Source organism: Lissotriton vulgaris, chromosome 2_1 (genome assembly GCF_964263255.1).
Source record: "Lissotriton vulgaris chromosome 2_1, aLisVul1.2, whole genome shotgun sequence".
Lineage (NCBI taxonomy): Eukaryota > Metazoa > Chordata > Amphibia > Caudata > Salamandridae > Lissotriton > Lissotriton vulgaris.
In genome coordinates, this window is record NC_141687.1 from 763,941,141 (window position 1) to 763,967,868 (window position 26,728).

Genomic DNA, 26,728 nt, shown 5'->3' on the forward strand with positions numbered 1-26,728 from the left:
ATGCGGTGGTGCCCCCCGAGTGATGCGGTGGTGCCCCCCGAGTGATGCGGTGGTGCCCCCCGAGTGATGCGGTGGTGCCCCCCGAGTGATGCGGTGGTGCCCCCCGAGTGATGCGGTGGTGCCCCCCTGAGCGATGCGGTGGTGTCCTAGAGTCAGGCGCGGTGCGTCCATTGGGGCGTAGCCCCACTAAGCCCTGGACGCACCGTGCACTACACTAGTTCAGTAATATTCTCGTAATATTATTCTCTTCAACAGCGCAGCGCGGGATCATATGACGTGACGTCAATGGTATGGTGCGGTTGGAGGGGGTGGAGGCGGGGCTACTGGTCTGCTGCAGCTGCTTGAGGGACAGCAGCTGCAGCAGGCCAGCACTGTGCGCATGATACCCCCGGGCTGAGACTTGCCCGCGCATTCGCCGATGCCCTTAGGCATAGAGAAGGGGCTGGAGGTACGGCTTCAGCCGGGCCGGGTTTGAATGGCTGCCCAGGGCGAGCAGTCCATGTGCCACCCTAGCCAATCCTGGCGCTGCATGCATCGCCAGGATTGGCTGGCCCACCGTGCAACATCCATTATTGAATGCCGCACATGGGTGGGCGGGGCAGAGTGGCGCGACCCCGGGCAGGAGCCAGGAGGAGAAGCAAGCAGGTCCCGGTGTCGTGGGAGTGTCAGTGTGTTCCAGTCCTGGTGTGTTCTCCGTCGCTGCCTGTCTGGGTGAGTAGTCTGTCCCTTGAACACGGGCGTCTTAGAGTATATGTTCTCGAAATGAAAGCCACTCACTCGAGTTTCATCACTCCCACATCTCGTTTTCAAATTCGCATTTACTGATCACACCTGCGTCTGGCAGTAAGTCAGTTTTGATTTTCTAAAATCCCTCGGCATACATAATCAAACGGCTGCGCTTGTTAATTATAATCCGGTAAAACAGCATGCATCGCATCCGTACACTTCTAATAGGCCATACTCCTTTGCAAAAACATACCTTTTCAATCTATTCTGAAGGGGTAATAAGCCTTTTAAACACCTGGCCTCGACCTCAGTCCCACGCCAATTGACTGACATTTACATTTAAAATCAGACACTGCATGAATTGTATGGTATGTATAAGTTGGCGCTATGTAGCGCCTAAGTGAGGCGAAGCGTGCCTCTGGGCATGTGTTTCTAGTAGTCGAGCTATATGGTTTGAAAGATGTCCATAAAGTTGAGCCCGATCGGGAGGATGCATGGTGTCTATTTGGGGTGGTAGTGCCTGGAGGAAGCAATGTTGCTGGGCAGCGGTAGTAGAGTGAATGGGCGGATGGGTGCCAATATCAGTGTCGGGAAATTAATAAACCTACCGGGCTTCTGTAAACCAGGAGAGACACAGCTGTTAAGAGACAACTTTAAACAGCCTGCTGACGACAGATACCCGAGCACCGTCAACACAGCTGCTCGACCAGCACGTACACAATGAGCGATCAGTTCCTCGTGAGCGTCCCTTAGATTTAATGCTGCATAAATTCAACATTTACACACATTATTTACATGTGGAAATCATGTACATGTTTTGTTTTAAAAATTGTGTCCAAATAAACGTAACACATTCAAAAGTGAGCTCAGCCTAATATAAGCCAAAAAATGTGAATATTTTCAGTGAAGCAGGCAGCCGCAGACAAAGAGCCGGTAAGGCAGCACAGTGGGTTCTTGCCTCTGCTGTAGATCGATCTAGCTGTGCTTCAAATTTGAATCCAGGGAAAGCTAACTCAGCCATTTTTACTACCAAGGTCGGGAAAATGAGAGGTATTGAGTTTAGTATTAGCTCTGTAAAGCCTGAAGCAGCACACATTACAGAGCACCGTTGGCAGTGGTAGCCATTGGACCCTGGCAGCTATTACTGCAGTGGTGTAGGCTGACAGAGCCGAAGCCTGAAGATCGTCACAGCCCACTATACATTTCTCCGTCAATGTATAGGCCCTCCTTTACTTATGCTACTGTGAATTTTTCAGACTGCTCACACTGATATATCTGACCAATCACGAGGAGGCACTCCTGGCAGGTGATGATAGGCCTTACAAACAACTACATGAAACAACATTTGCAGTTCTCGCCCCTGCCACAAAAGAGGCCTGCAGAAAAATAAAGACCTTGCAGACAGGCCAGTTCCTTTGCCAGTTTGTACGACGCAGGCTGTCGGACACATTTGCTTGCTCAGGCTGTACGACTTGGTGTCTTGCTTGTTGGCCTGTTATGCTACATCTCTCTGATGCTTGGATACTACACCTTAGGCTGCCCCACAGCACCCCAGTGGCCTGTGCTGATTCATCTCCTCTTCCTCCTTGTTTCACAGTCTTCTGTCTTCATTGGTCTTGTCCTTGGACAACCTTTGCCACTTTTGTCTTATCTCTTTGTCACCCACTCTCTGCTCTCTGGCACGATCTTGTATTAGTTAAGGTTGGTTTGAAACATAGTGCAGCTCTTTGTCGCCCTGACTTCTCTCTATAATCCAGCAATGTTGATAGATGCTGAGCTGTCTTCATTAACATCATTTCACTCTCACCCCTACCTTCTCTCTATCAGCACTCCCTTTAAAATTGAGTTGAATATCATTATCACACTTCTGTAAAGCCATCTTTGTTCCTTTCTGCCACACTGTATATCAGTAGTCACTGAGTTGGCTTTTAATCATATCGCATTACTTCATTGGGGTTTCTTCTCGTTCACTGTTGGGTTGGCTTTTGATAGTCTTATACCGCCCTCTCTCCCCCCTCTTTCCTCTGGTGTGGTCCATCGGCAGCTGTTGGGTCAGCCTTTGATCGTGTCTTGTGTGGTCCTCCGTGCTCCCACTCTTCTCTGGTGTGGTCCAGCGGCAGCTGTTGGGTCAGCCTTTGATTGTGTCTTGTGTGGTCCTCCGTGCTCCCACTTTTCTCTGGTGTGGTCCATCGGCAGCTGTTGGGTCAGCCTTTCATCGTGTCTTGTGTGGTCCTCCGTGCTCCCACTCTTCTCTGGATTGGTTAATTGACCGCTGTTGGGTAGGGTGTGTTGATTGAAAGACAGTGCAGAGCTCACTGGACTTTAAGGGCAGACACTGTACCCTCATTTTGCCCTCGCAAGTGTTTTTCTGCACATAGCGGCCACCCACATACAGCCACCCACCCATACACAGAGCCACCTACACACACACAGAGCCACCTACACACACACAGAGCCACCCACACAACCACAGAGCCACCCACACACACACGCAGAGCCCCACACACAGACCCCCAAACACACAGAGAGCCACACACAGGGAACAGGGGGCAGGAAAGCAAGCACAACGAGGGAACAGGGGGCAGGAAAGCAAGCACAACGAGGGAACAGGGGGCAGGAAAGCAAGCAGAACGAGGGAACAGGGGGCAGGAAAGCAAGCACAACGAGGGGCCCGTATTTTTGGGACAAGGCCACGACATATGAAGTATATCACCTATGTTAACTTATCACAATCTCGCCAGCGCAGCGAGGAGCACTAGCACTAGGGTATTATTTGTGGAGTTTCGCCAGATGTATATACCAGTCCTACAGTAATTTAAAATGTGTTTCTTTGCCAGAAAAGTCTGGAGTGCCTCGTTTGCTCCCACCTTAGGTGTGAATATTGTTGATCTGAGATTTTCATGAAAGTCTTATAGTCTGAATTCAGCACCTGAGCGTAATAGGACAGAATGTATGAAGCTCTATATATGTATGTGACTGGCCTGTTGACTAGCACCCTGCTTTCAAAGTGAAGGTTCACAGGTTCACACTTGCTTAGTTTACTTTTGTATGGTTGACTGCATGCACTGTTTTGCTGGATGCATTGCTTTAAGTTACTACTTGATGCATTGCTTTCAGTTTGCTTTCAAGTAATTGCCTCTAATTTTCCTAATGCTTTGTGAAGGCTGTTTCCCAACTGCTGTGCAACTTCTTCTACTCTTAGAGCTGAGATTTTCATGAAAGTCTTATAGTCTGAATTCAGCACCTGAGCGTAATAGGACGAAATGTATGAAGCTCTGTGGTTATACTGAATAAGCAGCTACCTATGTTATGCCATCTATTAATGTAATAACTGCACTTTCACAATTGCTTTATTAACCTTTCTGCTTTCTCAAATTTGCTTGAAAATGCACAATTTTTCTTCTTTCTTTTCAAAATTTTCTTGGGGGGGGGGGGGTAATCCCTACAAACCCCCCTTTTGGGGTTCGGGCACGCTCGCTGCGCTCGCTCGCTACAGTGCTGTATGCAAGGCTAGGCTTACTTCCCCTACAACGCTCACCTGGCATGCCGTCATGCCTTAACTTCTCCAGTACTGAGAAGTGAGCAGTGTGGGCACTCGCACACTGATGTGCTTGCTGCCACTGCAGTCCAGAAAAAAAGAGCCCGATAGAGACCCGTTTCGCGGCCCTCTTTCAAAAATTGTTGTTGCACGGACCCGGTGAGACCCGCCCTACTTAAAGCCCTGATTACCAGGCAGAGAAATCTTCCCAAGTTCAGGAAGGGTTGAGCGGTCTGATTGCCTAAGGAATGTGCGCAGATGACGCTGCTTCTTGACTCTCTTTGAAGGTGGCTTGGGCCCTGGTACTTTGCAGTTTTTGCTTTGCCCTGTTTCCGCGGTGGTGTCAAACGTATGCCAACACAGTGTTTAGCAAACCTACTTGGGGTCCAGATTCCCCACACAGGTATCCTTTTTTTATTGCTAGCAATAACTGGGCCTCACTTATTTAAATGCCAACCGCAGAGTTCCTGCTGTGCACTTTAGAGATGTAGGGTGGGAGGGAAGGTTATCAGCACTTTGTTTTCATTAGCATTTTTGGCTGGGGGCCACATACGAACATTCAGCTTGAGCTCATTCACCTTACAGGGCCCAGTCCTTGCTCTAGCTCCCATAACAGCCCTTTCCCAATGTTATCCCAATGCCACTAGTTGCTTCCTGTGCCACACCATTGGTTCAGATTCCTTAGGCAGCGGGGTCGTATTCCCATTCCCCCAGCAACCTCCGTTTCTGGTCGGAGATGGCTTACGTGGCTGCAGACCTCCCATGGCTGCAACACTCCAATGTGGTCTTCTGCAACAGCTCCACAAGAACATTCCTTATTCACGGGCCCACCTCGTTACTTTGCTGCTGCACCCCCCGTTAGCTAGCTCAGCTGCCCGAAGGACTCTGCCCCTTTATCTCCTGACCACCATTTAAATGCGAGCAGCATGTTTGTTCTGGGCCTTTAGTTTGAGCAGAAATCTAAATTCTCTGCTTCTGCAGACTTCTCCTTCAATTGTCCATGACAGACATGAGCATTATATCTCACCAGTTTCGGGCGTTTGGCTCCAATTCAATACAGGATGTCTCTGATCTAGGGTAACTGGCAGGGTACTGCCCACAAAAGTGTTTTGAGCGGTTTGCTTGATCACACCATGGTTATGGTCAGGGTTGGTGTTCACGAACAGCGAGGGCTAGGGTCAGTATACATGTCTAGTCAATGTAGTCGTTACGTAGGATGCCTACTAACCGTATAGATGTGGCTTCTTCTGAGTAGTGGAAGGTCCCTGATGTGGTAACATAAAAACCTTTGGTTCGAGAGACCCGATTTCTGACAGTGTGCGTTATCAGTGTCATCAGTCTGTCAGTACAAATTTTAAATGCTGTAAATCACCCAAGTTGATTAACAAGTGCTCTTGTGAAACAGTGAATGTTTTTTTAATGCTGATCAAGGTTTGTTTTCCCTGCAGCTGTTTCCAGCACTGAACCATGGGTGTTAAAGTTCAGCGTCCTCGCTGCTTTTTTGACATTGGCATCAACAATGTTCCTGGTAAGGATGATGTCCTTGTTATGACACACTTGCTTATTTCACAATTACATAGTTTTCAAACGGATTTAAAAAAATAAGGAAAAATCATAAGTAACCAATGTGTTTCTCCCTTTCAGCTGGTCGAGTGGTATTTGAATTGTTTTCGGATGTGTGCCCCAAGACGTGTGAGAACTTCCGCTGCCTTTGCACAGGTTTGTTAACGCTCTTTCATTATGAGTTTCTGTATTTTTTATGTGTCTTCTGTCGTAGACCAGAGGTTCTCTGTTTGTTTTCAGCTATAATTGGTAGACACCTTTTGTATTCTCCATGTTGAGGCCAATCAAAATATATACCATTTCCACTGATAAATTCAAAACCCTTGGTTCGAGGCATATGGGCTGCAGATGGTACATTATGAATAGATCGCCATCTGGTGTTGGGCTCGGATGATTGCACTTTGTTTTTCTCTTGGAGAGTCTTTTGTATCTTGGTGACTCCTCCCTTGGTTGGTAGTGCGCATGGGCATCGGCTCCATCCTTAGATTGTTTTTTTCCGCCATCGGGTTCGGATGAGGATCGAGACGCTCCAGATCAACTTCGGAAGAAAGTGATTTATCGGCGCGTATTCCCTTTCCAATTCGACGGTATTGTTATCGAACGCGTTCATTTCCATTCCGACGCGTTGCAAATTAAAAATCAAAGAGAAAAACTTGGATCTACGTCGAAGAACAGGAGGCCTTTCTCGACGCAGTCAAGCCCGGAGTCCATGGAAAGGACTCCATTCAAAAAATGTCCAAAGTGTGGTGCTAAGTTCCCACACAAGGACCTACACGAGGTGTGCAACCTCTGTCTGTCGCCGGAACACGAATCCAGGGACTGCGAAGCCTGCGCAGCATTCTCCTCCAAGCTAACGATTAGAAATCGTCGAGCTCGAAGACACGAGGTTTCCAGAATGCAGGCGGAAGCGATCCCGGAGTTGTTCGGAGACGACCAAATCGAGGAAGAAGATGAAGAACAGTCGGGGTCGGAAGGGGACCAGTCGGAGACTGAGGAACTCATCGATCAACAAACCGTGAGTGACGACGTCCCCTTACCGAAAAACCGACCCCGTGCGGTAACGACCCCGCCCTCGGGCCCGGTCAAACCGCTGAAAAAAGTTTCCGACGCCCCGCCCTCGGGCCCGGCAACGAAACTGAAAGTGAAACCGAAACACTCGGACTCCCACCATGTCGGATCCGACAAAAGGGCGACATCGACTTCGACACCGAGGCTACATGCAAAGGAGAGCTCGGTACCGAAACATTCCATGTCGAAACATAAATATTCCTTATCGCCCAAATGACACTCGATACCAAGAAAATCGGAATCGAGCAAACATTCGGTGCCGAAAACAACAAGATCTGACGATCGAAAACAAAAGCACCTCTCAGAACCAGCACCTTCGGTACCGATTCAGGAGCAACACACAGATCCAAAACAAAAGATCTTGTTTATTGATCCACAAACTGGGAAAGTGGTCACAAAGAAGAGAAAGAGTGAACAATCAGAAGATAAACCTCTTCCTCCAAAGAAGAGAACAACGGGGACTAATATAACTCCTCCTGCTTCTCCTCGTCCTAGGGTCACACCCTCTTCTCCTATTCCTCACAATAGGCCAAATATTCCTACACCTTCCACACCAAGACCAGCTACACCTCAGTCAGATGTAGACAGTGATCTAGGGGAGGGAGAACCTCAGGGGGATGATGAAACCATCCCAGATGAGGAGGACCCATGGGAAAATTATGATGTAGGGTCAGATGAGGACAATGACCCAGAACTATATCCCTCAAAGCCTTCACCACCTGATGATAACACAGGCTTTGTGCAGCTCATTAATAGGGCAGCAAAATATCACAAGTTAGACATGCATACAGAACCTCAAATAGAAGATTTCTTGTTAGAGACTCTACCTAATGCACAGAGAACATCAGGTACTCTTCCTATGTTAAAGGGTCTTCTTACACACACAGAGGAAATATTCGAAAACCCAGTGAGACCCAGGGTGTTAAACCCAAGAATTGATAAAAAATACAAAGCGGCTCCAAAGGACCCAATTTTTATTAAAGGACATGTACCTCTAGACTCGCTGGTGGTCTCAAACGCTCGTAAAAGAGCAAACTCATTATCTACAGGAGAGGCACCTCCACCAGATAAAGAATCAAAGCTGATAGATGCATCAGGCAAAAGAGTAGCATCACAGGCAGCGAATAGCTGGCGTATAGCAAATACACAAGCACTACTCGCACGGTATGACAGGGCACATTACGATGAGTTAGAGAAACTTCTCATACATCTCCCAAAACAACACCAGAAAAAGGCAGATCAATTAATACAGGAAGGTAAAATAATAACCAACACTTCCATTAAGTGTGCATTAGACGCAGCAGACACTGCAGCAAGGTCTATTAACACAAGTGTCATGCTAAGAAGGCATGCATGGCTTAGAATCTCAGGATTCAAACAAGAAGTACAAACAGCATTATTGAACAAACCATTTGATCAAAAGACATTGTTTGGTTCAAGCACAGACGAGGCATTAGAAAAGATGAAGAAAGATACGGAAACGGCTAAGTCAATGGGAGCATTGCAACAGCCAATACACAGAGGTTCCTTTCGTAGATCCACCTATAGAGGGGGCTCAAAGAACACAGGAACAAATCAGCAAACCACATCTTTCACACCAACATCACCCAGAGGTAATTCAAGAGGCAGTTACAGAGGTAACAACAATAAGGGTAGAGGCCGCGGAAATAATAACAACCGCAACGCCTCAACACCAAAACAGTGACTTCATAGAACTCCCCCCAGACCACATAACACCGGTCGGGGGACGTCTATCACAGTTCCTACCTGTCTGGGAAAACATCACGTCAGACAAGTGGGTGAGACAAATTATCCAACATGGTTATTGCCTAGAACTCACAGCTACCCCACCAAACATCCCCCCCAAACAGCGTCCAATGAGTCAAGATCATCTAACATTGTTAAGAGAAGAAGTTCTAGCACTTCTACAAAAGCATGCAATAGAGAAGGTCCCAAAGGATCAACAAGGAACGGGAGTATACTCTCTATACTTCCTGATCCCCAAAAAGGACGGGTCCCTAAGACCGATATTAGACCTCAGACCTCTCAATGCGTACATAAATTCGGAGCATTTCCACATGGTCACGCTCCAACAAGTACTCCCTTTACTGAAGAAAGGGGACTTTCTTTCTACACTGGATCTAAAAGACGCTTACTTTCATATCCCAATTCACAAAGCCCACAGGAAATACCTAAGGTTTGTGCTAGAAGGACAACACTATCAGTTCAAAGTCCTTCCGTTCGGGGTCACAACAGCACCAAGAGTTTTCACAAAATGTCTAGCTGTGGTGGCAGCACACCTAAGAAGACAACAAATACATGTCTTCCCATACTTGGACGATTGGCTAATAAAGGCCAAGTCAAAGGAGGAATGTCTTCACAACACACAGAAGACAATCCAATTGCTGCACCACCTAGGGTTCACGGTGAACTACAAAAAATCACACCTGCAACCAAACCAGATTCAGCAATACCTGGGGGCTACAGTAGACACAGAGAAGGCAATAGCATACCCCAACCCAATCAGAGTACAAACAATGGTCGGGTTAATACAAAGATTTCAACCACAACACTTACTACCAGCACGAGTGTTTATGCAACTATTAGGCATGATGTCCTCCTGCATACAGCTAATACCACATGCCAGACTACAAATGCGCCCACTACAAGAGTGTCTAGCGACACAGTGGAATCAGGCTCAAGGTCAGATTACAGATCTGGTGTTGGTAAACGACCGGACGCATCGCTCTCTGAAGTGGTGGAACACAGAAAACATTTCCAAGGGACGGTCGTTCCTAGAGCCAATTCCACAAGTGACGATAACAGCGGACGCATCGCTCTCCGGATGGGGAGCGCATATGGACAGATACACAGTACAGGGGAAGTGGAGTGTGCAGCAAAAGAAACTGCACATCAACTACCTAGAACTATTAGCAATATTTCTAGCACTAAAGGCTTTCCTAATACAAATAGCAGGGAAAGCAGTCCTGATCAGAACAGACAACATGACTGCAATGTATTATATTCAAAAACAGGGGGGGACACACTCTCTCCAACTGTCCAGACTAGCACAGGACATATGGAGATGGGCCATTCCTCAAAAGATCTACCTGTTAGCGGAACACCTACCAGGAGTTCAAAATCAAATAGCAGACATCCTAAGCAGACAGTCAGAACAAGTACACGAATGGGAGCTGCACGACCAAATACTACAGCCATTCTTCCAAAAATGGGGGCAACCAGAGATAGATCTGTTTGCCAATCATCAGAACGCAAAATGCAAAGAATTCGCATCCAGGTACCCACACCAAAGGTCACAGGGCAATGCACTGTGGATAAATTGGTCCAACAAATTTGCTTACGCGTTCCCTCCTCTACCACTAATTCCATTACTGGTTCGGAAACTACAGCAACACTCAATGACAATGATACTAGTGGCACCCACGTGGGCAAGACAGCCGTGGTTCACCACGCTGCTACAACTCTCACAAGTACCACATCAAAAGCTAAGGTTATTACCCATGCATCTTACACAGAACCATGGAGAAATAATGCACCCAGATCCCAAACAACTGAACCTAGCGATCTGGCTCCTGAGGTCATAGAGTTTGGGTATTTAGATTTACCACCAGAATGCATGGAAATCATTAAACAAGCAAGACGTCCTACCACCAGAGCATGCTATGCAGCAAAATGGAAGAGGTTTGCTATACACTGTAACAGTAAGCACATCAACCCTCTGGACGCATCCACTAAACAAATCATTTGCTATTTGCTACACCTACAGCAATGTAACCTAGCATATACCTCTATCAGAGTTCATCTCGCAGCCATAGCGGCGTACCTACAAAACAGGCAACATCTGTCACTGTTTAAAGTACCAGCAATTAAAGCTTTCATGGAAGGACTCAAAAGAGTCATTCCACCAAGAAGACCACCTTCCCCAGTCTGGAATCTCAACATAGTGCTTACCAGACTAATGGGGCCACCCTTTGAACCTATGCATAGGTGTGAAATACAATTCCTCACATGGAAGGTGGCCTTCCTCATAGCTATCACGTCACTTAGAAGAGTAAGTGAGCTGCAGGCTTTTACGATTCAAGAACCATTTATGCAGCTACACCAAAATAAAGTGGTTCTTAGAACAAACCCAAAATTCTTACCGAAGGTTATTTCAGCATTCCACATCAATCAGTCAGTGGAATTACCGGTTTTCTTTCCAAAACCACAAACAGTAGCTGAAAGAGCCCTACATACACTGGACGTTAAAAGGGCCATATTGTACTATATAGAAAGAACACAAACTTTCAGAAAGACAAAACAGCTATTTGTTGCGTTTTCTCCTACACATAAAGGCAATCCCATCTCCAAAGCGGGCATTGCCAGATGGATTGTAAAATGCATTCAAATATGCTACTTAAAGGCAAAGAGAACATTAACTGTTCCTCCTAGAGCTCACTCTACACGTAAACTAGGAGCATCTATGGCATTTCTGGGAAACATTCCACTAGATGACATATGCAGAGCAGCTACCTGGGTTACACCGCACACCTTCACAAAGCACTATTGTGTAGATGTGCACACAACACAACAAGCTAGAGTGGGACAAGCAGTATTAAAAACATTGTTTCAGACAGTTGCAACAGACACGGGCGACCACCGCTAGGGAGAGAACTGCTGCATAGTCTATTCATAATGTACCATCTGCAGCCCATATGCCTCGAACGGAATATGCTACTTACCAGTATGCATCTGTTCTTGGCATAGAGGGCTGCAGAGTGATACATGCCCTCCCAGCCTCCCCGGAAACCTGTGTCTGTTCCAACATTATCTTATTTAGATACACTTACATGGGCACTCTTATATGTATTCTACTATACTACTCCATCTAACCCTACTATGGCAAAACAATCTAAGGATGGAGCCGATGCCCATGCGCACTACCAACCAAGGGAGGAGTCACCAAGATACAAAAGACTCTCCAAGAGAAAAACAAAGTGCAATCATCCGAGCCCAACACCAGATGGCGATCTATTCATAATGTACCACTCTGCAGCCCTCTATGCCAAGAACAGATGCATACTGGTAAGTAGCATATTCCTTCCTAGGGCTCCAATAACCCTGATAAAAAAAAAAGAATGTGGATCACTGATACTCCAGAAAGGAAATACCTATATGCAAATCAGCCTAGGCCCTCAATATGAACAGCAGAGCCTAAACTACCAGACCAGCTTGCCAAGGCAAAACCTATTTGCTTTGCCAGTGCTTATTTTCTGTAAGGTGTTTTTTGCTACTTTAGAAAAAATACATAGATGAAAATGCATTGAAGCATAATACTAGCAATATTTATGTATTGATAGATAGGACTATCTTTACATTTCTATAGAAAGCAACATATTATATAATAAAAAGTCAAATGTGGATTCATAAAATTAATTAATGATTTCCCCCAGTAAGTGTCTAATGTGTGCCCCAGCAGTGGGCAAGGCGAACTCTGTAGTGTTAGTCGGCTCCCCCAGGCACTCGATCGCCCTCCAAGCTTTCCAGGACCGCATTTCTCTCCTGCACCATCTCTGCTGGATCAGGCTTGGGTGCCCCTCTGCCTCCATCTCTTTTGCTCCCAGCGACCGGGCCTGGCCTTTCTTCCGGCTGCGCCCCCTGTTGATACCTCCGGCAGCTCGATCTGGAGGAGGGCACAGTTTGCGCTGAAGGATCGCAGTTGGCGAGTTTTGCCTTCCCATGTGAAGATCAAGCAGAAGGGATGGCCCCAGGTATACGAGATGTTCTGTTCTCTAAGGAATGTGATCACCGGGCGAAACTCCCTTCTCTTCTGCAGTGAGATCGCCGAGAGGTCTTGGTCCTACTGTAGTGGATGGCCACGAAAGACATCGGATCGTGACCCCTAACGGCCCAGAGAATGCGTTCCTCCAGAGGAAAACAATGCACACAGGCCAGGATATCAGGGGGCGGCATGTTCAGATCTCTAGGAGGACCAACCCGGTAGACTCTGTCCAGGCGAATGTCTGACTCTAGTATGTCGCCTATGATCTGGGCGAAGATGGGCATTGACGTATTCCTCTATGTTCCCTACCTCGGCAGATGTTGGGGCATTCCTGATCCGTATGATGTTGCGCCTCCACCTGTTCTCAAGGTCCTCGCGTGCGCCTGGAGATCTGTCTGCCTGTCTGAGAGGCATATTATCTCTTCCCGGAGTTGCTCTAGCTCTTCTTCTCTGGTGGTCTCATTTGATTCCAACGTTTCCACTCTATTTCCTATGTCTGAGATCTCTTTCCTGATCCCTTGCACATCCCTAGCAAAGTCTCCTTTAATCGACTGCAGATTTTCCTTAATCAATGTGAATAGGGACTTGAGGTAAGAGCGAGTAATGGGAACCTCCCTAACGTCCTCACCCTCCAGGGGTAAAGAAGCTGTCGAGAGGCCCAGTCGGTCCTGAACCAGGGTCTTAGTGAGCATGTCCTTTAAGGTGCAGTTTTTTTAAAACTCTGGCTGTCACCATACTCCTCCGTGGAGCAGGAGCCTGTGAGTCGTTTTGGAGGGGGGGAGAAGCTTTCTATGGCCTCTGGGGCGGGGCAGCAAAAGTGAGGATGTCTGCTGTCCTTTTCCAGTCAACACAGCAGGCCCGGCCTGATGCGCATCACACGTGGTGCTAGGGGCCTAGCAAACCTTCACCTCCGAGCCGGTTAATCCCACATCCGCCCTGGCTCACAAGATGCTGCAGGTCCAAAAGCTTGAGTGTATCCAGGGCCAGGCCGAAACGCCCTAAGCTAGTACTACTCTATAGGGGGGGGTCCAGGTGACTCATCTCCTGGGGGGTGGGGGGCTACCATGGGATGGTGGCGTACTGCCTCACGTGCCTTAACTGCAGAATGCCCTGGGTGGGCGCTGTTCTTGCCCCCCCCCTCCCACCACCAGCGCCCCCTGCCTCCACTCTTCCCTTTTACCCGGGCCCTGCTCCCTTCAATCACTTGTGCATGGACGGGCCCGGCACCTCTTTGCCTGTCCTGGGCCTACCTCTTTGGCGGTGCCTGGCCCTTCGTCCAGGCCTGTGCCTCTCTCGGGGACCGAGTTGGTGTCAGGGGTGCTCCAAAGCCTCCGACTTTCACTGATTCCAGGCCCGCCAGGCCTATGGCCCGGGAGATGCTCCTCAGAGTTGTTGGGCACTCCCTCCTCCTTGGGTGCTCAAGGTCGCCATGTGGTGCTGTCACTGGGTCTCTTACCTCCGTGCATACGCTCCACCTGGGCCTTCTTCTCTCTTTATTTTCCGGGCTCTAGTCGAGTCCTGCAGTCCTGGCCGATGCCGTCCTCGGGGCCCGCAGGATCTTCTTCCTCCGTCTATGCCTTTCCCGATTGGTCTGGGAGGGCCCTCAGCACTCCTACCGACCCAGAGGAGGCGCAGCCTCGCTGTCGCCTTGCCAGCCTAAACGCACTCCCCTCTGTGTGTTGGAGTCTTTGATGGAGATTGGGGCGGTCAGGTGGAGGCTCCGGGGCCCGCTGTTGTCGTCTCAGGGGATGATGTGTCTTGCATGTGTGCTAGTAGCGGAGCACCCCAGCGAGCTGCGGCGCAGGCGCCTGTTCCCCTCCTCCGCACTCCACTGCGGCGCGCAGGCCTCAGCTGGCCGCCAGGTTTGCTGTCTTCGGCGATGCTTCAAATCTCCGCACCAAAGCAGGTTTCTCAGATTCCTGAGGTCCAGGGCCCACTATGCAGTTGATCTGCCCCTAAAAGCTGCGAGGCACAGCGAATGTAGGGCTTTTGTCGCGGGGCCAGAGCGTAGAGATCACGGAGCCCATCTGCTCTCGCCGCCATCTAGGCCACGCCCCTTGCAAACTGCACTATAGTCTAGAGGACTTCCAAGCTGCCGCCTCATTACTTGATTTGTTTGAAATTTTCTTGATTTTAACTTTCGTAATGTGATGACTTTTGTATTTTTGGTTTTATGTAATGGTTTTCAGTAACCAACAATAAATATCATTCATTCATTCATTCATTCATTCATTCATTCTGCCGCCTCATTATGTTGGTGTGGTCAAGACGTTACCAAGTCAAAGTGGAAATTAGAAGTATCAATTAAATTGAATCGGATGCTTTTACAGTGGCCTAAATTGGTACCAACTCTAATGTCTCTTTTCATACCATGACTGTGGTCACAAATGTGCTATCTACACCCGAGTTGAGGTTTACTCTTTAATCTTCAAGGGATATTATGTAATTCCGCAACTTGAATGTCCATAAAGCAAGCTGCTCCCCCCTTCTCTCACCCCCCCATTCTAAAAAAGGCCAACCATCAAGGGGGCCCGTAGGAACAGTGACTTTTAATTAAAGTGTGCTCTACCTTCGACAGACCTGTAACCCTGAATTGCCTGACCCTGGTCTGTTAATTAAGGTCAAGATATCTTGTTTCCCTTCATCTGTGAGTATTTTCTCAAGTTTCCTGCTCTTCCCTAGAAAATATATAAGTTGTTCTTTATTCTCCGATCTCGGGACATAGACTTGTGTACACGCGCAATTTGCATGGCCTCTTCTGGAGACGTTACTTGCATGATGTGAGTCTGCATAGTTGAAATCTATTGACGCAAGTTCTCTTTCTGCACACCATTCCTTTTGCTGATGATCAGTCTGCAGTACTAAATATATTTATTTCTTTTTAGATAGTAGGTCTGTTGGCCACCAGCTAAAGTGCATCTTAAAGCTCCTTTCTTAATCCGTGCTAAATTACATCAGTTGAAGCCTCATTATTACATGCTGATTTAAAGGAGTTTTATTGTGTGAATTGAATAATGTAGACAAAACATTTTTATATTATGAAGTATAGAAGCGAAAGTGGGCTTCTTGAGTAATCTGTTACCAATCAAATTCCTCTTTAACTTGTTCTAGAAAGGTTGCATGTTGTTGGAGCCAAGTACTTTTGTTGAAGATTAAGGGTGTTGTCCAAATGAGAACCTCCTTGAACAAGTCCGATAAAATAAAAGAACCGTAGCAGTATTGGAGGAAAACTGGTTAGGTCATATTAAAAAAAAATGCAGATTGCACTGAGCCAGAAAGGACTAAAAACTGTGGGTCTTCTGTGAATTTATCAGGTGAGGCTATCTTAGTAGATCCGGCGGTGATAACTACGTACAGCTTGGATTCACATATGATATTAGAAATAGGAGTTGGATTACTTACATCTCATGGAGGAGGAGATACTTGGTTCAAATAATTAAGTAAATATACTTGTTAATTGCAAGGCTCCTCTAAGTCCTCCGGAATGTTGTATAATAGCTCTGCCATAACCCGCAGCAGATTGGAGTCAGAACTCATGTAGAAGTGTCAGGATTTGCAGGGCTCGAATTACAGAATCTGATGTAAGTTTGCCCAAATTCTCCACGTTTAGTATTGTCTGTATGTGAGTAAACACGTATAGCAGAACCAAAATCGTAATGGAAGGGGGAACGAATGAGAGCAAAGAGACCGCAGGAGCGACACTGTCTCGTCTGGTGTGTGCCTTTCAAAGTTCTGGGGACTTGGAGCAGATTTCTTACAGGATAATGTAAAGCGTTTACTGTGAATGTGAACAGGCTATTTGTAAGGTTCGCAGTCCGAAGCAATGCAGTAACAAAGGTGGTTTTTGTTATGCTTACCGGCTTTAGAATGGCGGGCCATAATGAGCCTAAGCCAATGTGGAAGAAACCAGTATCTAGAATGATGAAATCCTGGTTGGAAGCATCCTGAGAAACTGGAAGCAAGGGACAAAAAGCAGTAGACCAAAATAAAATGTAATCCGTATGCAAGTTAAAGTTCAGGGAACCGAAACAAGAAGGAAAACAAACATGAAGGGCAAATGAAACAGTGGACAAACTTATGACAGTATAATTTGATTGTACTTTTAAATCTCACTCTAAATCTGTTATTGAACGGGTAAATAATGGTAAGTGTCCATTAATGAGGATTTCTTTTTACTGGAGGTGACCCAGTCCAGTTTATTCTATTGAAATATTTTACTCCTGAGCAGAGTTTGCACCAGCTGAGGCTGGTACTGGACATGAAGACATTCAATCAATCAATACACCCTCCTCTACTATATATAGCGTATGAAAGTCAGAAAATACCCATACGTTAATTAGAACATGCATTATAGGTCAATGGGAAGTTACCACATCAAATGTAATTGGTTAGAGTGGGTCCATGAAGTCTTCCTGGACTTGGCCCTTGTTAGTGGGATACACAATGCGCTCAGACCATCAAAATTTGAATGCAATTATTGTAAGAATTAGCCACTGTTAATTAGCTGAAACAATACGTATTACAGATGGTAGAGACAAATGTTAGTGCTCAAGTAGTTGCACATGGACATTCGACACAGATAATAAGTTTGCAGACTAGAAGTGCTGTAATGGCAAAGTGGCCAGAAAGCGAGATAAAATCCCAGTCTGGATTGCTTCTGAAACTAATCAGTCAATCCTCATTCTGTGCCCGAGGACAAACCTAAAATATAGGGTATGCGTCTTCTCTTTGGAATGGTTCTTCCCTGAAGAATGTGGTACCCAGGAAAGCATATATTGGTAGCATAGATACAATTAAGGATGGCACACCCTTACTACCAGATGTTCTAGGAACAGTTCAAAGTGAACATGGAGCATGTGATGTTTTGTGGTATCGAATTGATGGGTAACTGAAGAAATCTCTTTGGTAGCTCTCAGAAACATTTGTGAGGAAGCGGCATTGTTGGCCTTATGCCAGCGTCTCGCCACATTACTGCTTCCTGGGCGCTATTGGGATTTGTCTAGATTTTGTGAATATATATCTCGATTGGTTGAAACACATAGGTACTCTCCCATGGGGCACAGAAAGAAAAACAACTTCTAATGTAAAAAAATGATTTCCACCAAACCAGTAGTTTAGTGGGGGTGATAATCATTTGAAGGACTGTAATACAAGAAGAGAGCCCCATCAATATTAGCTTGCTAATAAAAGTTCTGCTCTGGAAGGTGCTCAGAAAATTACTCTGCAGATGAAAGGAGCACCCAAACGGAGGATCGTAGAACAGATGTAAAAGCTGCGATACGGCAGCCTCATTACTCCACAAATGGTGTGAAAAAGGAAGAGAGCTGTTCAGATTTGAAAGCTCATTATAAAAGGAAAAGAGTATCAAGCTAGCTAAAAAGAAGATGTGCCTCCGAAAAGGAATCTTTCTGGGGAATGGTACGCATGCAACAGTACTTCTGGACAACACTGTAGAAGTAACGGTATTTCACCAGATTCTCACAGAGCATCTAGCCACACACATACTGATGAATACATTTCAATAGAAACACCAGATGGGCCTGTACGTTTGCTATTTTTAAAGAAGAAATACAAATTGAGGATGACCTATCGCACACTATAAAGTTTCTTTTTTTCCTCAGATGTTTATGATATTATCTTAGTTGAGGATGATTGACCTTCTGCAGAGAAAGTAATATTGGATGAGTTTTGTTCCCTAGTGCCTGAGGATCTAGAGGCCACATAAGCAAGCATGTTGTCTCTGAAACACACTGCTGTTTTGTATAGCAATGAAAGGGCAGGTTGAAGATTCTGTGACAGACATAATTCCTCTTCAGAGTGCGCTGCAGGTGCAGGCTCCATGACCATTGAAACCAGAGATGAAGTACAGCTTAAAATGATTCTAATTGCAGTGATACTACCTTCTTATTCAACCTTGAACACTCCTCTTTTCCTGGTGCTTAAGCCAGACAATTCCTGCTGTTTGATTCTGGACTAGAGAAATTTGAATTTACATGCAGGGACACATGCAGGGCAAAACACTCGCAGCACTGGACCAATGATACATTTTGTCTAGAAATGTTGACCTCGCTAATGGTTTCTTTAATGGGAACGCAGCAAATCAATCTTATTACTTGAATGTTTTCATATTTGGGCATATACTCAGTGTGCATATATAAAATTGACACAAAGGGGTAAAAACAGTCCAGGTCTTTTAGCTGCAATAATGGAACTTCTCTAGGGCGACTCCAATTTTTTGTCATACCTTGATAGTCGTTTTCACTGATAATGACTTGGGCAAACACTTAAAGGGCAGACAGAAAAGTGACTGTTTTAGCCTGACATAGATGTAAAGTACATTCCTGTAAATCAAAGATTGCCTAACTTAGTGTAGTTTATTGAATGCAAAGGACTAGAACCAGATTTCCTACAAAAAAGGGCTACTTTGCAATATCAAACACATTAAGAAAATAATAAAACCTTTTGGGGCATTTGATGTTTGGGAGGACTTCTATGTCACATAAATCAGAGCAGGTGAGGCCTTTATATAATTTATTGCTGTCCACCTTTTCTGAAAGGAATTGGACAAGCGCACATTTGACTATCAACGTTTGCTACAAGCAAATACGTTTGAGACAAAATATTTGCTAACAACTGACTGCCTGAAAAATCTAGTTATTAGGGTTATTTCAAGCACAGCAGGCTGCATATGTTTTATTGAATGCGAGAGAGTCAAACTTCATAGCCTAAAGTCCCATTTATATTGATTTTACAATTTATATATCTTTATTTAGGCACACAAGCCATAAAATCTGATAAAAACACATAAAAAAGAAAAATATCATAAAAATGATACATTAGGATAAGACAATTAAAAACAGCTCATACAGTACATTGAGTGAGAAATATCACTTGCAACAATGAATTAAATAATTGAGATCACATACATGAAATGGGCAGTAGACCAAGTGCAAAACAGAGGCATGTAGTTCCAAAAATACAGACCAAGAGTAATCAATTCATACAACTTACAACTAAAGCATTAAAACACACTTTTAGCCTCTTTTTCCCAATTCCCATCAAACTAATGGTTTGCTGGTGTCAAATCTCAGCATCGTGAGGGCCCCCTTACATTCCCTTGTTCCCAAATTCCGACACAACAGAATTATTCAGGGCCTCCTGCAGGACTTATAGATCGGGTAAAAAAAAAACAACATGCTCCATGGTTTCATTGGCAGTGCTACAGCACGGGCACGTCTGTCTAATTCCCTTGGGGCACTCGGCCACTTAGTGGTAAAAGCATTAAGAGTGAAAGTGCCATAGCGAAACTGCAAGTAAAGACGCCTAGCTAAGGGTGGCTCGAACTCATCCAGAAAATCCTCCTTCTGGTGCCACGACTCTCCTGCAGATGGAAGAGGAGTGCCTGTGCTGCAGATGGGCTATTTTGATAAGGAGTTTAGAAACAGTCTCTGCTACTCCAGAAGCACTATCTAAACTGGATAGCACAGTCTCCCTCAGAGTGGTCCTCACATATTTTATCCAGAGGATGTTACAAGAGCCAGCAAGAGAAAGGACTTACATCAGACCTTTCCATTAGGAGTCTAGTTCCATGGTTGCCCAAATATTCCTCCAATAGAGCAAAGGGCGCAATCCTGCCATATTGACAGTGGCGTAGCCCGTAATCCAGCCTAAGTGGGAGCATGGGAGTGCTTATGGGAACACCAACCTTTTGTAGGAAGCTGGGTTTCTGTTGCAGTAACCCCCCCCCCACACACTTTTTGCCAGACTAATGATGCACTTTGACTTAATGTGTCCTGAGCCCCTGCCCGTCAGGTTCCCAGGGCCTATGTTCTTTCCCAAAACTGTACCTTGTACCCCCAATTGGCACCTCTCTGGCCACATGTCAGTCCCTTGTAAAAGGTACCATGGGCACTGTGGCCATGGAAAGCTTCTAAGGGCTGTAGCAGATATTGTGCCACCTTTAGAGGCCCTGTACCTTTGCACACTCGCACTGTTCTGCACCAAAACGCACAGCCTGCAATGGCACATCCCTGTGTGCCAAGCCTGCGACCCACTGCCCTGGCATGGGTCTGCCACCCTTCTACCTGGTTGCACTATACCAGTGGTGCACTATACCAGTGGTAAGGGTACAGGTGCATGAACCCTGAACCCCTACAGTGTCTAGACCAATTCTTAGACATTGTAAGTGCAGTAATGCCATTAAGAGTTCTTACCTGCAAACCGTTAACTTCATTTTTCTCTATAGGAATACATTGACTGTTTTCCTTGAAAATTCTTCTGAGTGTGGAGTTGGTTTGTATGAAACACTGAAAAACTGGCAATGTACAAACACTGATTTACTTACCTGTTCTCTAGGAAATGTACCAGTGTGATATCTAGGCATATCGCACTGAGTAGAAAAGTAATTGAAAAGTAATCTAAAAAGTAACGTACAAAGTAATCTGTAAAGAATCTGAAAAGTAATTTCAAAATATTGACTCTCCTGTAATTCCATTAACTGCATTAGAATCTGCATTCAATTGTAAAACACTGCATAAGATTTTGCAAACCATTTATTTCACTTGCCTACACAAGGCTTGGCTTAGTTCTAGAAATAAAATAACTTAATAATATTTTTGATACAAACAAATTGTTCTGAGTTCAGTCTTTGAGTGTGTGACATATAACCGGGGAGACTTGGGAGACCCATTCTAGAATTTTTAACCCAAAGGGTGCCGTTTTGACTAATGAAGGTGAGGACGAAATTGGCTTTAATACCGAAACTGCACAACAACTCAGCCTCTCAATTTCTTTGGGTGAAGTTGAGGAGGCATTAAGAAAAGATATACCCCTCAAGGCACCAGGTCCTGATGCTGTACCATTGGAACTTTTTAAACATAATGTTGATGTATGGGCGCCATTGCTCCTTAATGTCTTTAAGGCAATTATTGTTGGGCGTATCCCGTCATCCTGGAAAGAGGCAGTAGTTGTGCCAATTTTTAAAAAAGGTGAAAAAACCGACCCTTGCTGTTACAGGCCAATTTCTTTAATAGACGCCTCCTGCAAATTAATGGGGAGAGTAATTTTGGCCCGTCTGGAGACATGGGCAGATTCCAGTGGCCTTATCGTGGACTCACAGTATGGGTTTAGAAAGGGTAGGGGGACAACAGAGCAATGTCTCAATTTAGCCCTGATCATGGGTAAGTACATGAAGGCCAGGGGTGTTTCTATACACCTGGCCTTCATGGACTTATCCAGTGCCTTTGATGCTGTGTGCAGGGAGAAATTGTGGTTGTTAATTGAGGCTATGGGGTTTGAGTAACCCTTAGTCACCCTGCTGCTCAGATGACATGCTGCTTCTTCAGTGGCCATTAGATATGGCCCTGGGGCGAAAAGACAAGGCCTATCCCATCAACCGAAGGTGTCCGTCAGGGCTGTATTTTGGCTCCCTTTTTGTTTTTAGTTTATACAAATGGATTAGAAAAATTTTTATTAAAAGAATTTTCAGACTTCCCTAAAATAAACAGCAAACAAATACCTTTATTGTCCTACGCTGACAATACAGTGTTAATGAATGACCTTAACTACAAACAGTATGCAAATATGTATGAATGCTTTTAATGAATTTATGCTGGGTTTAGACCTTAAGGTCAATTTTACAAAATCTTTCACAATGGTCTGCGGTCCAAGTGGAACAAAAACTCTTAGGTTTGTTGTAGATAATTTGATCATTGAAAAGGTCCCAAATTTTAACTACTTGGGAAATCTTTTTAACAAAACTCTGAGCTGGGACACGAGTACAAAATACCACGAGATCAATAGAGGCCCTCTTTCGTTTTGCAAGTAAATTAGGCCAAAAACCTATTGCTGAACTTAAGATATTGTATAAATCTAAATGCTTGCCGGTCGTGATCTATGGAGCGGGGGTATGGGGATACCATAAGTGCGCCCAACTACAAGTTATAGAGAACAAGTTTTTAAAACGTCTTATCAGCTCCGATTAGTTCTCCAAACACTTTTTGTCATAATGAGTTGGGTTTAGAATTTGTGAGCGATATTATCCATGTGTCCCCATTGCTCCTATGGGGAAAAATCTGGTCCTCAGAGGATTTGCAGCTTTCAAAAGAAATCCTAAAAGATTGTGTAAATTTGGATCATGCCATGCAGATCCCATGGTTGTGTATGTGAAGGAAACTTTTTATAAAATTGGCGTTGGAAACTTTTATGATAACCCAGATTCTTTGAAATTAGATGCAAAGATGGTAATTAAGAATGCATACCGTAATAATTAGGGTTCATCAAAAAATGATGAACTACCATTACACCAGGCAGGTAAACTACAGCACCAATTTTATCTATCGTTTACTATACACAGACCATGCCGTTTTTAGCTGACAAGATTTCGATTAAATACACTGCACTTTCTAGTTGCCTTCCCGAAGCAAGGAGGTTGGTGTGAGAGGCTACCTCAATGCCCATGTGATAATGAAGCCCAACAATGCACTTTGCACTTTTTTGCACTCTCTATAAGACTCCAAGAGACCGATTCATTAAACCCATTCTAAGGGAAATCAGACCGTGTAATTTTAAAGAAGGTTTTGAGCATTTAAGATCATTACACACTGCTGCTATATGTAGCGCTATGCTTAGCTTCATTAGACTGGCACTTTTAATTAGGAATCGTTATCGATAATATGATTCTTGTTTTGACACCTTGTGTTTTGAAAAATCATGACCTTTATAATTTATATGATTATATTTTTTGTTCATCTGTTCTTCGCTTTGCAGCTATCTCGAAAAAACCAAGTGGGTTGGCGTGAGAGATTAACACACTGATATATACGATGCTGTAGTTTGACAATCTATAGTAAATTTTATTTCGGTCTCTTTAGTTGACCGAATATGCAACTAAAACTTTGTAAAATTAGGTTGGATAGTGTCAGAGGCTAACCAACTTATTTTTTATTTTTTTTATTTTTTTATATATTTTTATTGCAGGAATCAGTAAAAAGTTACAAATTGGACCAGCATTATAAGGTCAATTGAAAATAGTAGAACACATCCCACCCCCATTCAATAAGACATCCCAACACACAACCATTCAGCCCACAACCCGAGGGTCGGGCGGCGAGTATCAGTAGGGGCCCGATAGGAGGGCAAGGCCGGTCCGGATGATCCACAGTCCATCATCTGCTTTTCTAAACCATCCTACAAAAGGGAAAGAAAAAGTAAAACCCCCCCAAAACACTATGAACTAAACAGAACCCTCCCCAACCCCGCCATCAGTGTATGGAAAGAGATGTAGAAGGAAACATGGGTGAGCCTCCTGGGAACTCTACAGATATGTGAAGGACAACTGTCTATCGGGACTCGGGACGAGCAGCATCCTCACTTTCTGAGTCGCTGGAAGCGCAATAATCCCTGAGGGCCTGCACTAATGTCTCCCATTCTAGCGCCGCCTCCTGCGCCTTCTCATTGTGCTGTCTTCTAGCTAGCTGGTATCGCAGCGTGCTTTCCCCTGCCGCCCACTTCAAAAGTTCGCCGTGCCACCCGGTCCATGTGGGGCCAACCCTCGCCTTCCAGTTCCTAGTGACCTCCCGCTTAGCAAGGAGAAGCCCTAGGTCAATGAATTTACTGGAAATTTTATTTTTGGGGGTATGTGGAAACCAGTGTAAGAGTCCCACCGCCGCGTCAACCGCCAAGGACCTCCCCGTCACCCCCTTCAGGGTGTCTCCCACCTCAAGCCAATAGGAGGACAATCCTGGGCAGGACCACAGCATGAGAAGGAGGTCTGCCCCAGGCGCGCGGCATCTGGGGCAGTCCGCAGAATCCGTGGCGAAGTATTGTTGGATCTTCGCCGGGGTCAAATATGCTCTGTGGAGCACATAGAAGTGGACCAGTTGAAAGCGGGCATGGCGCGTGCCCTTCCAGGCCCGCCTCATGAGTTGTGACCAGGTCGCCTCCGGTATCTCCTTTCCTACGTCCGCCTCCCAGCGGTTCCTTAAGGTGATGAGGGGGGTTAACCCATCGTTGACCAGTCTGTTATACAGGCATATGACCGCCTTGACCGTACCCGCAGACATCATGACATACTGGCATACCGGGGATGTAGGAGGTTCCTCCATTCCGTTCTTCCAGTGCGCTTGAATCGCTCGGACCAGGGCTGGGTGCAAAAGAAAGTCGCCACGAGGAACATCAAAGCGGTCAATGAGCTCCTGAAAGGGCAGTAGTGCCCCATCCTCGTAAAGGTCACCCACCAGCTGTAGGCCCGCGTCCTCCCATTCCGCCAGCCGTGACCAATCACCGCCGTGAGGCAGGGCCGTCAACATACCCAAAGGTATTTCGGGTGCGTACGGCAGCCGCAACCGTCCCCGGGCGTGGGCGCGGTTCCAGCATAGTCGAATGGTCTTTTCCTCGAGCGTCAGGTCCTGCAAGGCCAAACGCTGACGCAACGCAATGAAGGAAACAACATGCCTGGGCATCCCAGTGCCCCTCCCGGTCTCTGGACCACGGAATTCCCTGGCGACTTCCTGAGTGAAGGTCTGTAGCTGGGCTGCCAAGTAGTATTTCTCAAAGTCTGGTACCGCAAGACCACCCTCAGCTTTCGGCCTTGTCAGGGTCTTAAGGGCCACTCTCCGGCGGCCTGAGCCCCAGAGGAATCCCACCACCATTGTTCGTAGCAGGCGAAAGGTGGCCGGCGGGATCCAAACCGGCAGCGCACGGAAATAGTACAGCAGCCGAGGGAGCGCCACCATTTTTAGCAGAGCGATTCGCCCCGCCATCGATAGCGGCAGGGTGGCCCAGAAATCCATGCTACTCCGGAGTGCGCGAGTGCTGCGAGCTATGTTCCCATCCAGGAGGTCAGTCGGGTCGTGGTAGACGTACACCCCTAGGTATTTAAAGCAGTCAGGTTCCCACCTAATCTCCCTACTGATATCGGGGCTGGGCGTGCCCCTGCGAACCGGGAACAGGCAGGTCTTGGCCCAATTCACCCGAAGGCCCGAGATCTCTCCAAACGCCGTGAGCGCCGATGCAGCCCCATTCAAGGCATCAATCGGGTCCTCAAGGAAGAGCAACAGGTCATCAGCGTATAGCGAGACATAATGCGGGCCTGATGGTGTCCATAAACCGCGAAAGTGGGCCCCGGATCGGAGCAGCAGCGCCAGTGGTTCCACCGCTAGCGCGAAGAGAAGCGGGGATAGTGAACAACCCTGCCTCGTGCCTCTCTCCACCGAGTATTGTGAGGAAACCAGCGGGCCTGCGCGTACCCTGGCCGATGCCGAGGCATACAGTACCGAGGTCCACCTGACGAAGCCCTCACCTAGGCCGAACCGCCGCAGTACACAGCGCAGGTAGTCCCATTCCAGGCTGTCAAAGGCCTTTTCCAAATCCACCGAAAGGACCACCGGGCACGGGGCGTCAACAAGCGGCTCCCCCAGCAAACGGAACAGCCTACGGATGTTCATGGTCGTGTTTCGCTTGGGAATGAATCCAGCCTGGTCCTCGTGCACCAAAGAGCGCATGTGACCGAGCAGCCGCGACGCCAGTATGCTGCTCAGTATCTTGTAATCGACCGTCAACATGGATAGTGGACGGTAGGACGCCGGGTCGGATGAATTCCTGCCCGGTTTGAGGAGAGGAACTACCAAGGCCTCACACATCGAGCCGGGGAGCCGACCCAGCCGCTTCGCCTCTCTGTAGACTATCAGCAGCCTTGGCGCCAGGAGGTCAACATAGGCGGAATAAAATTCTATCGGAAGACCATCCAGGCCCGGGGTCTTATTCCTCGCCATCTTTTTAATGGCGCTGCGGATTTCGCCCAGTTCGATATCAGAGCCCAGAGCCTTCGCCACGTCCGATTCCACTGCTGGGAGTTCCAGGGGTCGCAAGTAGTCCTCAATCCGGGAGGGGTCCCCGGCTGAGCAGCTACGGTACAGGCGCTCATAGTAGCGCAGGTAACAACTCAAGATCTCAGGTTGAGTGTGTACTTCGGTCCCTTCTGCCGTGCGCATGGACGTTGTCAGGGAAGTTTGGCGCGTGGGGTTAGCCAACCACGCCAGCAGTGCGCCCGA

The 26,728-nt window shown here is 46.5% G+C and overlaps 1 protein-coding gene across 1 annotated transcript in view; it reads left to right on the plus strand.

The window, feature by feature from the left end:
* PPIG (peptidylprolyl isomerase G) overlaps positions 1 to 26,728 on the plus strand; it is a 411,062-nt gene that overhangs the window by 61,459 nt on the left and 322,875 nt on the right. Inside the window, exons 2-3 of the mRNA XM_086956077.1 lie at positions 5,713 to 5,792; positions 5,909 to 5,983. Of these exons, the coding sequence (XP_086812203.1) occupies positions 5,732 to 5,792; positions 5,909 to 5,983 (136 nt within the window). The 5' untranslated portion in view covers positions 5,713 to 5,731. The remainder of the gene's footprint in view (positions 1 to 5,712; positions 5,793 to 5,908; positions 5,984 to 26,728) is intronic.